The sequence below is a fragment of the Argiope bruennichi genome, chromosome 4 (genome assembly GCF_947563725.1).
Source record: "Argiope bruennichi chromosome 4, qqArgBrue1.1, whole genome shotgun sequence".
Lineage (NCBI taxonomy): Eukaryota > Metazoa > Arthropoda > Arachnida > Araneae > Araneidae > Argiope > Argiope bruennichi.
In genome coordinates, this window is record NC_079154.1 from 133077669 (window position 1) to 133094222 (window position 16554).

The 16554-nt window shown below is 30.8% G+C and overlaps 1 protein-coding gene across 3 annotated transcripts in view; it reads right to left on the reverse strand.

Moving 5' to 3' along the window:
* Positions 1 to 3772: 3772 nt before the first annotated feature.
* The window catches only part of LOC129965770 (FMRFamide receptor-like), a 262298-nt gene continuing 249516 nt past the window's right edge, over positions 3773 to 16554 (reverse strand). For all 3 annotated transcript variants that reach the window (XM_056079944.1, XM_056079942.1, XM_056079943.1), the window contains one exon: positions 3773 to 11832. In XM_056079944.1, coding sequence (XP_055935919.1) covers positions 10253 to 11731 — 1479 coding nt within the window. In that variant the 5' untranslated portion in view covers positions 11732 to 11832 and the 3' untranslated portion in view covers positions 3773 to 10252. The remainder of the gene's footprint in view (positions 11833 to 16554) is intronic.

The following is a 16554-nucleotide window of genomic DNA, read 5'->3' on the forward strand; positions in this document are numbered from 1 at the left end:
TTGGTTAAACACTATTAATTTCAAGTAAAAAAGTGAATAGCCTTTGAAAAAAAGTTTCGATATTAGTTGTCATTCAGACTTATAAATTTAAACACAATGATTGAAAACAATAATGGCAATGAGAATTAAATGGGGGGGAAGGTATCTAAAATGTATTTAATACTAAAATCATAATGACAGGCAGGACACATTGGTGTACCTTCAAAATGCTGACATTTCGTACATGAACCTTATTAGAGGATGCGGCACATTTTACTCATAGGGAATTTTTTGTACGGGGTCCGTATAAAAATTTAAATTTTGTATTTTTTAAAATTTATTCCCCAAAACTTTAATTGATTTCATAGCAATTTGGACTTTTTTTTACGCAACTTTGTAATTTACAGTATATGTCTATGATCAATATTTCAGGAATAAAAGCCACCGTCAAGGGTTTTGAGACACCCTGCATATTATTGTTTTTCTTCTGATGAATTTAACGGGAATAATTTCTTTTCAATATCCTTCGGTAGTCTGCTAGCATGCTGATTTGCATTTTCTTTAATATCATCTTTCCATTTCTTATGTGTTTTAACGAAATTTTTAAACTTCCATTTCTCTGATTGCACATACATTTTGAGAGAAATAGTTCATATGCAAATGGAGAAAATGAATTTTTAAAATTAGGTTGCAATTTCATATGTAGAAATTTTCTAAAATTCCTTCAATAATCGCCACAAAGTATCATCACCCTTTTTAAATTGTAAGGAAATATATATAATACTTATCATAATTCCTATGTCATTTTATCCTCTTCGTAAAAGTCAACTTTATACAGAAATATTACGATTTTAGTGATGAATTGAAAGACGATGTGTGACAAACCTTTCCTCAACTCACGTCTATAATGTTCTTTAGGACATGAACCTGGTGGCTGACGATCCTTTGTCAGCAAAATCCTTGTAAAAATGCATCCATTGAAACACTCATTCACTCTATCGCACCTAATACCTAAGAATGTATGGTACATGGCAAATGCAAACATTTACGCAAGAAAACTATTTTCTGACATTTCCTTTGCATTTTACTGGCATGTGGAATTTTGTAGCTACCTTCTGCGTTCTATTTATAGTTTGGGCGTCTTTGCAAGTTTGCAGCTTACTGTAAGTTTTTCAATTTAAACCCGGAAGCTGTTAATAAAGTGATTGAAATATTCTTTTTGATAAAGTTTTAATATGTTGCCTTATAAAGTCTTACCTTAAAACAATGGAAATAAAATCTTTCGGAGACAGGGACAGAATAATCAAATTTTCCTATTTTCCTAGCGAGCATTTTAATTCCAAGCATCAATATCATTTTTTTTTTACGTCATTCTTCCTTTACAATGCTTCTTTTCAGCACGGCTGTCAGTCACATCGGAAATTTCACGTAGTCACCTTGTGGAAACAATGTAAAATATCGTTTTCAAATGATCGTCCATTTGCTTTCTGAATACTAAATACATATTGTCAATTCAAGATTTTCAAAATGCTAGTTTTTTTTCACAAAAATATCGATTGGGAAGTAAAAATCAATAAGTGGGAGAGAATGAAAATGAGAAAGAGGGCAGCAAGCGAGCAGTTTTAATTTATTTCTCTTTTCTTTGTTATTGAATTGAACACTTTACCAACGTCAAGAAAATCCTAAATAAATAATATTGAATTCTTTCGTGGATCGAGTTCATATAGAGAAAGATATTATGTGAAATCTATCGATCTATATATACATGTTTAATAAGTTTCTACAAACGCTATTTCGTTGCTCTTCAATATATTCATAGACGTGAGACCTATCATTTGTGATGGAATTAAAAGTGATGTATATTTTACTTATTTTTCTAGTAATCTGCATCCGTAAATCTATTAAAACAATAGTTATTTTAAGACATTTTTTAATTGCAGATCTAAGTTACTATATATAGAAAAATGAATGAATCATTTTTTTTTCTTACATTTTATCTGTCATCCTAACATTCGTATTCAGCATTTTTAAATAATAGGATCCGAGTACAATCAGGAAAACGAGTTAAAAGTAAATATCGCAGATAATTTCGGTACTCTTTTGTACCTTTTACCTCTTTTGACTTTGGCCAAAACAATGAAGAATCCCGAATATTCGAGTAGCTTTGCGATATCTCCATTAGGATTCGAATTTCTGAATTTATTCTAGAAAATTCGACCCCTATCACGAGACCTATAGAAGCGAAGGTGCACAGACAAGTGAGGAATAGTTGAGTGAAGTTGCTCTTAGGAAGGTACATCTCCAGTGAGCACCTGTCTGAGCGTTCGTGCTTTTGTAATTGTTTAATAATGATTTGCGGACGCTTCATCTGCTTTTTGTTACCCGTTTCTAGTCTATACTTATAATAAAGCTCAATGTGTGTGTGTGTGTGTGTGTGTGTGTGTGTGTGTTGGCGGTCTACAGGACAGACCGTTTGACCTACAGCTACCAAATTTGGCACATGCATACTTTAGAGGTCGGGAATGTGCACCTGTGATCCCTTTCTTTGAATTTTTAATTAGAATTTTAATTATTAATTAAAATATAACTTTCTCGCCTAAAAAATCTTTATTTCCTCACCGCTAAATGAGTAAGGCTTCAGTTTTCCCCCCCACGCTAATCAGGTTAGACTTAACAAATATTCGACCGATTATTTCAAACGATTCTTTTTATTTTCTTAATGTTTGATGCATTTAAAATTAAGCATTGTTAATTAATCGAGCTTTGAAATTCATTCTGAAATACTTTTGAATTAAAATAAAACAGAATAAAGGAATTTAAATATTTCTAATCTGCATAGCATTACCCCAACTGGAGTAGAAAATATGCGTATTTGCGTTACTATGATTGACGTTGAAAATTCAGGCATTCGCATTGTGTTCTGATTGTTGACAACTATTTTCAACAGATACGGACTTGGGTTTGAAGGCTTAACATGTTTTCGACCGATTATTTCAAACGATTCTGTTTATTTTCTTAGTGTTTGATGCACTTAAAACTGAACATTGTTAATAAATCGATCTGTTCATGATGAATCTGAGAAAATTTTGTTGAAAACTTCTTGAGATATTATATAAATTAAGAAAGATATTCTTTAGTGCCCATAAGGTTTAAATACACAGCGACTTTGTTATCAGTACTCATATTTAAAGAAAAATGCTTCGTTTCGGTAAAAAAATGTTCGTATATCAATTGCACTTTAATAATTTCCACTTTAACTTAAAGTATAAATTCTACGGGAGCTAACAGAAAATTAGAGGGATACATATTACGTTACGGCTGAAGGCATTTATAATAATATGAGTGAATTATATGGCTATCAAAAGTTCAAGCTTTAAAATGTTTTGATGAAGAAGCTATTAAAATTAAGAGTCACATAAAATATTTAATTATTAAAATTTTAACATGCATTAAGATTGGCGAACCTACACTAGCCAAAGGCGGCTAGTGTAGAATAAAGATTCATTGTCTATTACTGAGTATGTTGGATTTTCCACTCTCTACTCATCGGACAGATTTTCCATAATTTTTTAATGATGTTACTTCAGCGTAGTTTAATGAATATTCTGTTTTGACACAACTACAAGAGAATTATTTTGAAACGAAATTTGGCCATTTCCAACGGTAGTCGAATGAAAAGAAAAGCATCTTAATTCTGTTTCTGTAAAATATATGCTCTGAAAATATATTCATTCTGTCGAAGCAGGAAATTGCTATTGAAGAATAATGAATATAAAATGAACACCGAACACAGTTCGTAAAAATCATACTTTATTTCAAACAACACAAAATTATTGATATATTTCGAGAATTTTTACAAATAGTTTCACAGGCGTGCAACAGATAACATATTTCAAATTCGTCTTTGTCTATCATACAAGTAACGAATTGTATTCATGTACCTACATCTATAACTGGAAAAAAAACAATGGTAAAAAATGAAGTTAATTTGCATTTCTATCTAACAGCTATTTCATATGGCACCTTTCGTGTTCCTTTTTATGTAACATGCATATCTATCAAATAAATGGAAAGTCGTGCAGAGACAATAATATGTAGCTTTTGTCAGATATCTACATTTTCATGCGGGTCACAGATGTCAATGACAAAACACATTAAAAATATTTTTCATATTGCAGTTACTAGCATTAAGAATTTAAAAACTATATTTAGCTTATAAGTAAGTGTTCTTACTGTAAATTAAGAGTCTATTTTGAAAAGAAAATCATTGGCAAACACAATAAACTCGAGTTTCCTGACTAGTATCTTGCATTCACAATAATCGAGAAATTCAGAAGCGGAACACAAGTACAAATGCTTGTGATACATTTCTATTTATAAACCATGTAATTTATGAGTTCAAGCGCTTTATTAAACATGCAATTATGAATTAACTCTTAATTATATTTGTAAATTAGCATGATCATAAAATTTATATCGAAAAGCAATAAACTACAGTTTTTGTGAGACCTTGTTACACATATTAATTGCCGAATTCATGAAGCAAAAAAACATATTTATCCCTTATTTAACTTAAGAAGCATTATTTGTATTGCAAATTTTAAGCATTTTAAATATCTTAATACAAAGCATAAAGTCATGTGCAGAACCAATAATGTGCAATAGTGACCTGGGCGTCCTTTATTCACGTCGGCCGCCGAAATCGGTTACGAATGGTGCACTGATTCGATATTTTTGCTAATAAGCTTTAACACTGAGATGAAAGCAAATATTTCTGACTTTATTAAAAAAGTGACTAGACTCGTTTGTACTTCTAATGGTGCTACAAGAAGTATATTGTAGAAGTACTTTAGGGACACGATAACACATTTTGTTTTAATAATGAGCTAAGAAAATGTATTTGGATAGATAAAAAATAAAATATATAATTGGGATGAGAATCTTCAGATTAAGGAAGAGACGCAGTTTAGAATTTTGCAAATCGATCCATTCCTGTCCATGAATAATAGCAAGCCCCCAAGTTCAACTTAATTTACAAATGTTTAATAGGAAAAATAATACAACACTCCCAAGTATCCGGCTTATTGTGGTGGAAAGCCGGACCGGATGACAAAAAAAAGCCGGATAGGCTGGAGATCTATGAACTCATTTCTTCGCCCACCAATACCAGAAGGCAAAATTTTTATACTCAAACTTACTGTTATAATACGTATTATCTTACTTATTGCGTAATTAACGTGTAATTTCTCTTCCAGAGTCGCTAAAACCTTTTTTCGTTTATCACTTATTTTGAAATCTTCGCTGTGGTAACTTAAAAGAACACTAATAATACCCCAAGAACAATATTCGAATTATATACGTACTATGTAGTTATAATCAGGAACAGCGGCAACAAATGAGATCCGTTACACACTGACGAAACACTGAACAACAAGCAGAACGCTGCTCTTTTCCTGTCACAGCTTGTATTTTGCACACGACACGTAGGAGACGCCCGCTTCTAATGCCTTGGCAATGTTTCCAATGCAATGCCTTGCCTTCTTTGATTAATTACGACAAAGAAAACTAGGTGGGATAGTGCGGAAGCCGGATAGAAGCGAACCGGATATTCGGGAATGCACTGTACTATGATTTGGCATATGTTTTTACATTCGACTGTTTAACTTCTTTTATGTTTGATTTTTCCAATTATTCCCAAAAAGTTTACATTTTCCAAATTTTATAGACTTGCGTTCCTCTATAAACTAAGCTATTTTAAAAATTTAAGAATCAACTAATCTATTAAAATTTAATTTTATTTTGAATCCGTAAATATGCCGCCGTCTTGTAGTAATTTCATGTAAGAAATTCATAAGGAGATTCCATAACACTTAATAAATATTACGGATTATAAATGAAAGACTGAAAAGAAAACAACTAAAATGAAATGATATTGTACTGTATATTTAAAACTAATTTTATTTTGCGTTTTCTATATAATATTGAAAATTAAATACCTATACCGAGTAAAGAAAAGAAAAATTTATCTGATCAATACCATTTTTCATCAAAAGATATTACAGCCAAAATATCATCAAAGGTATAACATTTTTTACGATATCGGGAGTTCAGTACTAAATCCACAGTATGCGTAGTGAAATTATGAAAAATTTCGAAATCTCATCAATTTAATAAAGCGACAATCCTTAGTTATTTTGTTGCTTAAATGGCTGTCAATACTTTTGTTTTTGATACGTTTGTCTTTGATATGTTTAACAATTCTTGACCATAGAAAATTATTTTAATAGTTTATAAGACGGTGAATACTTTACAATAAAAAACAATTTTTACAAAGATTGTTCAATATTTTCCTTTTTTGATACTTACCCTCTTAAATTTTAGTCAATAGAATGAAATCATGGGAATCTAAGCCGTCGGTGAAAAATGTCTTATATATTCAGGAGTGCCGTTTCTAAAACTACACAAGCAATCCTTTTATATCAACATCTATTTTCTGAAATAACTACATTTGCACCGAATAGAGATGATTTCTCATAATCTGCGACAAATAGACAAGTTTCATTTCATATATTATATATATATGTACACCTGGAATCAGCAAATTTAACGTTATTCTGCAACAGAATGTTAATATGAACAATAGCTTTGACAAGATATTGAAATTAAATAGTGGAATGTTTACAAGCTCTGTCGCCATGTGCGTAACATATCCCTAATGGTGATCAAGGGCGACTGCCGCTGCCATCTACATTCTACATCTACGAAAAGGTTTATTAATACACCTTGATGAAACATTCAGACTCTCAGTTGTGTTATTCGATTATCTGTTCTATTAATGAATTATTATTCTCTCTGCCTTAAAATATGATTTATCTGTCCGTTTTCACACGTAACTGTAGTAAATTTACTAATGGTTTAAGTAAATATTTTTTTTTATTGTAAATAATCATTCCTTAAGAGATTGAGATTCATTTTTGAGAAATAATTGTCCCTCATGATAAAGTTTCGCATTATTGATACGACGAATCTCGAAATAATGTCAGATCTCTTTTTTACAATGCAGAAATATTTTTATAAAAATTGTCCATTTAGTAAATGCAAAGCATATTATTTTCTACAGGGTATTTTTTTAAACGAAATTTTTGCTGTATTGAATTCTGAGGTTTGTTTGCTGCTCCGTGGCACATACAGACATGGATCACTGATTACAAGAATTTTTTAATCCTTTAGTATATAATGTATTTACAACATATCGTAATTAATTATTATTATATGATTAAGTAATGAGAACAAAGACAGTGTGCACATATGTGCACTGTTTTGGAGCGTTTCAAAAGCGTAAGACGTTTCAATGATTATGGAGTGGAGGAAACATTTTTTGTAAAAATTAGCGCCTTTTTACATATCTTTCTATGAAATAATGTTTACGGAGCATATTACCAATTATCTATTTCGCCAACAATATAAATTTTTTTCTGAAAATATTTTACAATTGTTTTTTCTTTTTTGCATCAAATTTGATTCATTACATAGTTAACATAAAGGCGATTGTAATTATTATCTCAAATATCAATTCTTCAAATGAAATATTGTTTGCTTGTTATGAAAGATGTTATCTAGGAATTTAAGAATTTCTTATATGACTAACTGAATAAATGGAGAATTGTTTAATAATTCTATGTAACAGTTTCTAATAGTTCTATTTAAAAACTATTAGAAAGCATGTATAGATTATTTCCACTGTTGGAAAATTGCATATTATTGATGGAACTTATACTGATAATAGCCAAACATTTTCTAAAAGAAGAAAAACGACAGTTAGAAAATATCATTTCAGCAACCAAAAACGTTTTCATTGAAGAAAAACACAAACGAAACCGAGCCCCAAACAGACGATAAAAGGAGGGGGAAAAAATGATAATCAAGGGCATTAAATCGAACCTTGGATGGGAAAAGGAGCGGCGATAAGAGCGCCAGCTGATTTTGTTTCTTTTGTTTTCCATTTTCTTTTAACATATAACTCTCAAGAGAAGAAAAATAAGCAAATACCAATTAGAACGAAAATAAACATAAGCTGCAAAAATTATTTATGCAGCTTGTATCCTTAACGATCGAGTCTCTCCTCCTCTTAGGTAGAGTTTAATATTGCGCATGCAATTGCATTCTGAGAATTTATTACTCTTAGTTACTAATCGTTATTTCTTTGACTACATTTTCAATTTCTTGATGAAGTCGATGGCTACAATAATTGACTTATCAAATTGAGCAAAAGCATCCAAAATGACGAAATTTCTTTTAAATCATGGCCATTGGATGACGGATTGGATAGCAGATATTTATGTATAACAGATATTTTTCTGTTTTTTTTAAAAATATATTTGCACTTCTATAATAATTTCTTCCTATAATAATTTCCAAAATGTCTGATGAACCTTTTCAAATTTAGAAATATACATATCTCTGCAAATTTTGCAATCAGAGAGGTTACACTTCATGGAGCTCATAGGTGAGACTGACACTTTTACACTATAAGAATAGTAAATAATAATAATAGTTGCTTTCAGTTGCAACCTTCCTCCTACAGGAGCTAAAATATTTTAAGTATTTTAAATAAATTAATATAAATGGGTGCTAAAGATCCCTACTTACTGAAATTATGTGATTTAAAGTATATGCCAAGGTAAAGTGTTTGAATAAATAAATGCTTGTTGCCTTTTCATGGAGCTCACTGTATGGTAAGCTAACTGATAAAAAAATCGATCTGACTAATAATGGAAATAAAAGTCATTACATAACCTTAAAAAATGAACAGTAATTAGATTTAAATATTAACGAACTCTGATAATGTTAATAGTTTACAAATAGTTAGTTTTGCTTATTTTAAAATCTGTTTAAGAACTAAGCACATATCAAATAATGTATAAGGCAAATAAATCGGGAACTGCATTTGACATAAAAATAAAATTATGTGAAGTAATAATATGCATAATAAATACCGAGTTTAAATCGGCTAGACGTATGGTACACAAATATTGGTTCCATGAATAATATTTTTTAAATTCCATAAGACTGATGTAAATAGTAAAGGATATGTGAATTCCTTGAAGAAATTTTAGTTCATTACTTCTGTGACTCTGGTGGGGCTCAGTTTTTAGATTTATCAAACATACATGGAAACAATTGTTGATATGTGTTACACAAGTGAGCTACGAAATTTGTTTAGATATGTTTTAGTTTATAATTGCATATTCTACTTAAAAATAATTTATTAAATTTACTTTTAATTAAATAAAAAATATATTGAAAAAATGTTTTGGCAATTGCAAGAAGTATTTTGTTAATTTTGCTACTGAAGTGCTGAGATGTTTCGCTTTTCTTCTATCTCAATAATTCATCATTGACAAATTAACAATTTCTTATGCAAAACAACAAATTCAAAATCATTCAAATTTTCCACTTGTCATAAAACATTGAATCAATAAATGAATTTTACTCATAGGATTATAACAAGATTTTGACATAGTTAAATTCTCTCTACAATACTAGAAAAATACATTATTATAAGAACTTTATGCATGTATGTGCACTTTGATTTTTGTCAGCAATGTTTTTAGAATTTTTATACATAAATGTTCCTGTTAATAACTATAGAAACATTATGATCATTGTAATATTTATGATACACATCATCAACCTTACGTTATGTTAACAAGGGACATTTGGAAATAATTATTTTGCAATGAAAAAGTTCGCAATGAAAATAGGCGAATATACTTGATAAAAAAAACAATGCCTATCCTACAGAATTTAGCTCTTAGTTCTTATAAATACTACTTTACAAAGGATGTGGACTTGTTAGCAGTTTTAATAATAAAATACCAAGTTAGCATTTAAAGTTTTTTGTAACTTTACAGATAGATTCTGCAATGTTTTATTTTTTATTGCTGCTTTCTGTCTATTAAAGCCAAATGATGCTACACATTCTTCCCTCATCAATTTTTCAGTTTCTTCGATTATTTAAAGATAGACATAAATTAGCATATCTAATACTACAATGTTCTTTTTTTACATATGGACAAATTATATTTCTGTCTCCTTCATGGGTGCATACTTTTAATATTCTCATTTCTTTATGTTACAAAAACATATCTCACTTTCTTTTTAGCGAATCATTTCAGTACTAGATCAAAATACATTTTTCAAAAGTTTTTCATCGGTGATAATCATCTCGCTTAAATATAGTTCCAAGATGCACAATTTCATATCAGGTGTGTTATACAGCAGAATTCGGTGTCCAATGTGAAGACGAATCCGGTATCCCATCAGGCGCAGTTATGACAATGCACTTGTTGCCGCCTCCTTTCAGTGGAATTACTTGCTCTCGCGTTTTCTTGTCTTCGATGCCCATCGATTGCTTTAGGTGTCTCCAGGGGCCACGAAGCATCTTCCTGCATCGACCAGCACAAGAGGTTTGACCTTGACTAGAGTCTTCAGTGAATGCATCGTCATCATCTTCGTACACAACTTTTGAAGCAGAACATTTTGGTACCTGCAAAAATACTGTTCGTGAGCCTCCCGCGGGGCTGTCCTTTCTTGCATGATCGACGTCACCACTGCTACCCCTAGGAGTGCCAAGTTTGCTTATTCTAGCGTTGCTCAGCCTTCTACTGGAGCTACTACCAGGACTATCCGTGTCGACGTTGCTGCAAACCGTACTCTGGTAATACATAGAATTCATCATGCCTCTTTTTTCTCTGAGACAAGGACAAAAGATCTGGATAAAAGTTCTCCTATACTTTTGACTCAAAAGACAATACAGGACGAAGTTGCCAGCAGCATTCAACGACATCAAGAAATTGAAGATATTGCCCAAGCCTCTGAGGAGATAGAGCTGTTTGAGATCGAAATTTTCATGAAGGGTGCTGTACAATAGGTGACAAGCCGTGGGTAGTTGGCAAATGAAGAAAAGGATGACCACAGCAATCAGCATGATGGTAATCTTGTTCTCTTGGCTGTTGTCACTGTTCTCTCCTCTGGTCATGGATGATCTCTGGACTTTCGACAGATGCACTGATCGGATCAAGAAGCTATTGAAAATGGCCAAAAGAATGAATGGTACGAATATGAAGAACACTACAGTTAACCAATAGTAAATGGTCTTATAGAGGTAGTTCTTGCCCATTTCTGAGTGATCCAGAGCCAGAGTTGTATGGTTTGTTGTCTGATCTGTTCTTTCGATTACTTTCCATTCAAAAGGGGTAGGAATAGTGAATGCAAAGCAAAACAGAAAAACAGCCACTATTGCTTTTTTAGCCCGAGATTCAGTGCAGAATACTTTACCTTTCATTGGATGGCACACAGCTATGTATCTTTCCACAGTGAAAGTGACAGTCAACCACACAGAAGTATTACTGCAAGTATCTGTGAGCATGAGGATAAAAGGTTTTAACCTCCAATATACGAAATGGTCACTATCTGGAATTCTCGGGTAGTGACTAAGAGACAGAATGAATGTGAAAATTAAGTACATCATGTCAAAAATAGCTAAGGCAGCAAGATAGTTGTTGGTGGAACTTCTCATTCTTCTTCTGGTCATAATCACAATGGTGACCACATTGCCAACGATGCCGATTGTCATGATTGAAGGGACGAGTATTCTTTGCACCCAAAATCGGGTAGTCAGCAGGAAATTCTTGTGGAACTCGATATCACCCGCTTCTTCAGCGGTTAAGCTGGATTCGCTCACATTCATGATTAAACCTTGACTTAGAAACACGAGAAGTCGAGATAATATCACACTATTTCAGATGCATAGTCTCTTCAGTCGGGGAGCTTTGCTATCGAGCTTCAAATCTGCAATGAGACAATATGAAAAAAAATTAACGTTTTGAATAATTACTTGTATTAAACTGATTGAAGGACAATTTAAAAGTTCTGAAATTTAAATAAATTTTTATTAAAAACTTTAAAATGTCAAGAGACATTTGATATCAGTATAATGAAAAAAATTTCATATTAAATGATTCAACACATATAATCTACTAACTGCCTTTATTTGCTGATTCACCGGAAACATTAAATGAAGTTGATTTCACTTAAATATCTTAACATGATATTTTTTATTCACCCCAGTTCCCCCCAAAAAATAATTTTAAGCATCAAATTAAATTTTAACAAACTCGCCATATTTTTGGGGGAATTGAAATATATAAGAATAAGAAAAATTGTTTAGCACCAGAGTATTTTGAACAATACCGAATATGTTTCATAGTTTTGCAATATCTAAGAGAGTTTTTGTTTGTCAATTCAATAATAACTATACATTACAAGAAAAAAAAGATAAACTTCAAGTTTAAAGAGCAATAATATATTTTTATGCTTTCAATTTCACAACTGAAAAGAAATAGTGCTTAGAAATAAAAGAACAATTAAAAATGTTAATAATTTCCTACTTTGAAGCTTGAACAATGTTTATAATTAATACAAAATTTTTTAAAAAAATTCCTTTTTTTTTTTTTTTTTTTCAATTTGTGCTTTAAGGTGTACGTACACACTAGAAGATTTTTTAAAAATTTTAACTTTAAAAATCCAGCGTTTTCACAGTAGGTCATTAATGTATGTTAGAACTCAGTTAGAGAAAAAAACCATATTACACTAATTATTAATTAATTAAATAATATTTAATGAGATAATTAGCATATTTTTTGAAACCTGATATCTTAAATTCTAATTTGTACAGACACACAATTCTAGTTGGAAATGATGCCTAATATTAGTCTTCATGCTGTCTGCCTCAATCAAGTTATAAAAATATATAGTTTTTTCGACAATTTTTTCATAAACGATGAATAGAAAAAGCGAGATTTTTCTGTAATTTTGACTTTTAAATAGCTATTAAAAATTCATTTCTATGAATATATCTTTGATTGAAGCACAAAACATCCGTTATTTCATGCAGATTATTTTGATATCTAAATAATTGTATTTGGTTAATTTGTTGTTGAGTTATAATTGCTTGAATGAAGCAACATAGTAGAAAAATATCATTCTTCATAAAATGAATTTTAAAAAAAAACGTAACTAGAGTTTTTATTGAAAGCACCTCAAGAAAAATAATTATAATTGGAGAAATATTTCGAATATTGACAACAATCTTGGTATCGTTTGAAAGCTAAAGGATCAGAGAACATTATTAAGCAATAAAAAATATTCGATATTTTAAACGATTTTCGAAGTTTCAAGTGTGTACATATACCTTAAAAAGGAAGAATAAAAAGAAATCAAATTCACACCTTTTATAATAAATATCACGCCTTTTACAATCAATCCTCAATAATGGAATAAAAATGCAAAACAATTGCAGTCGTAAAAAAAATCCCTTTTTAAAAATTTCATTCCAAAATGGAATGAAAGTATATATATATATATATATATATATATATATATATATATATATATATATATATATATTGCCTTATAAAAATTACAGAAAAGAAACTATAAGGCACTATATTATTAGTACGATCGAAGAAATAAAGTTTTATAAATTTTTATGCAAAAATAATTTTTTTTTGCTCTGTAATATTTGAGCTATCATTTTTGGTGCTATAATAAAGTTTTAATGAATGAAAGTTTCCAAATTGAACCGATTTTGTAAATATGAATCTAGTGGCCCGCCCAACATACACATCACTTACCCATTTCTCTACTAATAGTAAAGATTGAAATGAATACCAAAATATATAATAAAAAATAAAATGACATGCATACTTTTTACGAATTGAGTGTGACAGTAAAATTTGAATGCAGAAAGGTTTTAAGTGCTTAAATGTCAGCTTTCTTTGGATTAGTTGATATTCCAACCTCTAGCTTCTTCCTTTCATCTCTTCCGTCTCTCATTCTTGTTATTTATGATTTTTATTTTTCACTTTTGACTTAAAGGAATTTATAATAATCGACTGTGAATATCATGACTGTGAATAATTGACCGGGAATTGAATCAAATGCTTAGCTAGTGTGTGTGTTTTTTTCCATTCCCAGTGTGTTTTTCCCTGAATAATGATAAACAAGTCTCATTGTAGATTTTTTTTGTGTGTGCACTTCTCAAATGGGAAAGTTTCAAACGACAATTTTAGCCATTTGGCAAACTTTCCTATAGTAAAATAATAAGCAGTGCGCATCATGTTCCGCTCATAAATGTTTTTTTCCTTTTTGGCCACTGTGAAAGATATTTCGTTCGTATTTTCTCTTTAGAAGCCACATAATATCACCGCATTATAAGTTATATCATGAAGAGTGTTCTGAACAAAAATTCCTCAATATTACACCTTCACAATGGTTCCATCGGCATCCAAGTACCAAAAGAATGCTCTGAAAGTATTTCCAGGGAGTGAGACAGGAAGTCTAACAAATAAAGGTGTAGGAGGGGAAAAAGAATAAAAATTTCCGAACAAACGGTAAAAAGACAGCCGAGAGAACAATAAACCGCTTCCGAAACAACACGCAAGTCGAGAAGAAACCTTAATGCGTGAGCGGGAAAAGCCATTAACATGCCGTTCTCCACATTCCTAGGGCCTCCCAGTAGCACGGATTAGGAATGAAGTGGAGGAAGAACAAAAAGCCAATATTATCGTTTACGAAAGTGAGATGCCTGTCTTCGAATTAAAACCAACAGAGACGTGAAGAAATAAGGGAAAGAAGTTTTGCTTCAATTGCAAGAAAAAAAAAAGCAACGGCTTTTTTTCCGATTCTAAAGAAAGGAAAAACCGAAGAAAGAAAATATATAAGCACGCCCAGTGTCATTGGTTGCTTGATTTTAGTGCTGGATTGTACGTAACATATTTTTGGACTTAAGACAAGTTTATTTTTAGAAATAAGTTTCGAATTAAAATTGAGAAGCAAAATCATTGCGGTCTATAATAGAGTTACTGTGTTCAAGGTCCGAGGGTGGGCAAACGGTGCGAGAGCACCAGGCCCCCGTAGCATTTTCTAATTTTGTGAAGGTAAAGTGATTTTGTTTATTTTCTTTATTATTTATAATTTATTTAATATACATCAACCAATCGAAGGCAATGTCAAGTGCCTTAAATTTCACTACGTTTGCAGACAACTAACGTCGATTGCATAGTGCTAGTCATATTTGAAACTTATCAAGAACATGAAATATCTTTTGCTTATATATAGATCAGAAAATGTTCACAGACTGACTGCCGTCAAGCTTCTTAAATGATGTAAAGAATCAGTTGATACGGATTGCCTCGATTTAATGTTTTTGTCAATTACCATCACATCTGCAAAAAAGCTTTCCTCGGAATTGTAAATTATAATAAAAAAGTTGCTTGATATTTAACATTTGTTCATACTTACTGAGAAGTTCAAACTATCGTTTATGAATTAATTAAGAAATTAAATTATGACGAATGTTTTATCAAACATGTAAGAAAATTCAACAAAAATCGCATTGCGTTTATTCATTCCAGTAAGTTGCATATACTAAACTGTATTTTATAAATTTCTGGAGAACTTATTATTCTTGTTTTATTTATTACAGATTTTTATTGATTAAATTATTTTTATAAAATAAACATTCCAATTATTCATCACTTTCAAGCCTTCCTTAGGTGCTTATCACGTGAGGCCAACTTCAGTAAACTATGATTTTGCCGCACGGAATTTATTTCCATTTTTTACTGGGCTGGCCGTTAGTGTGTTCTCCATAAGAGTTTACCTTTATAACTAATTTATTTGATTGCAGTATTGCAGCCAATTCACTCCTATTATTTCAGCCACATATTTTAAGAGTATGCCAACCATAGTTTCCTCACTTTCTCTTCCTTCTCTTTCTGTCAATGTATTCCATTCCAAGACAAGTTGAGCGAAAGGAGACCTTTGAAACACACTTTTATTTAGAGTACTTAAAAAAAATTCTGTCTTCCAACACTTTTCATTGGACTTGATGGACAAGAAATCGTAAATGTTGAACTAGTGTATTAATTATTCATTCATAAAACTGAATTACTGATTCGATAAAATTTGGATTCCATACACCTATCAAAGAAACTGCTGATTTCAAGATTCTATAATATTTAAAATAATTTATTATAAACAGAAGATTTAAAATAAGAAAATAATTCAAGTAACAAAATTCTACTTTTGATACATTTATAAAAGTGTATATGTAAAAGGAGCTTCTATTATATTCATTTCTCTGATTTTAACACGCTGACTATATTTTATCTTCTCTTATGCTAGATGCTATTAAGTATGAAATATTGATTTTGGTGCCATTCTAAATAGTTCGTAGATATAAGGCAGGAAAGAGATTTATGATGTTGCTTTTTTATAATATAGGGAACAACAGGAGTTTGGTAAAAGAAATACTATTTTGCATTAAAATTAAATTTTTATGGACTTGGATATCTTTTGTACTATTCGGAATTCTACTATTTGTACTAGACGAAAAATTATTAAAGTGTTATTTATTTTCGACTTTCATCCTTTTGCTTTATCACCGATCTTTTGTTATTATTTAAAAACCTTTTGGCAATGCTTAAAATAATCGTCTGGTGTAGATTT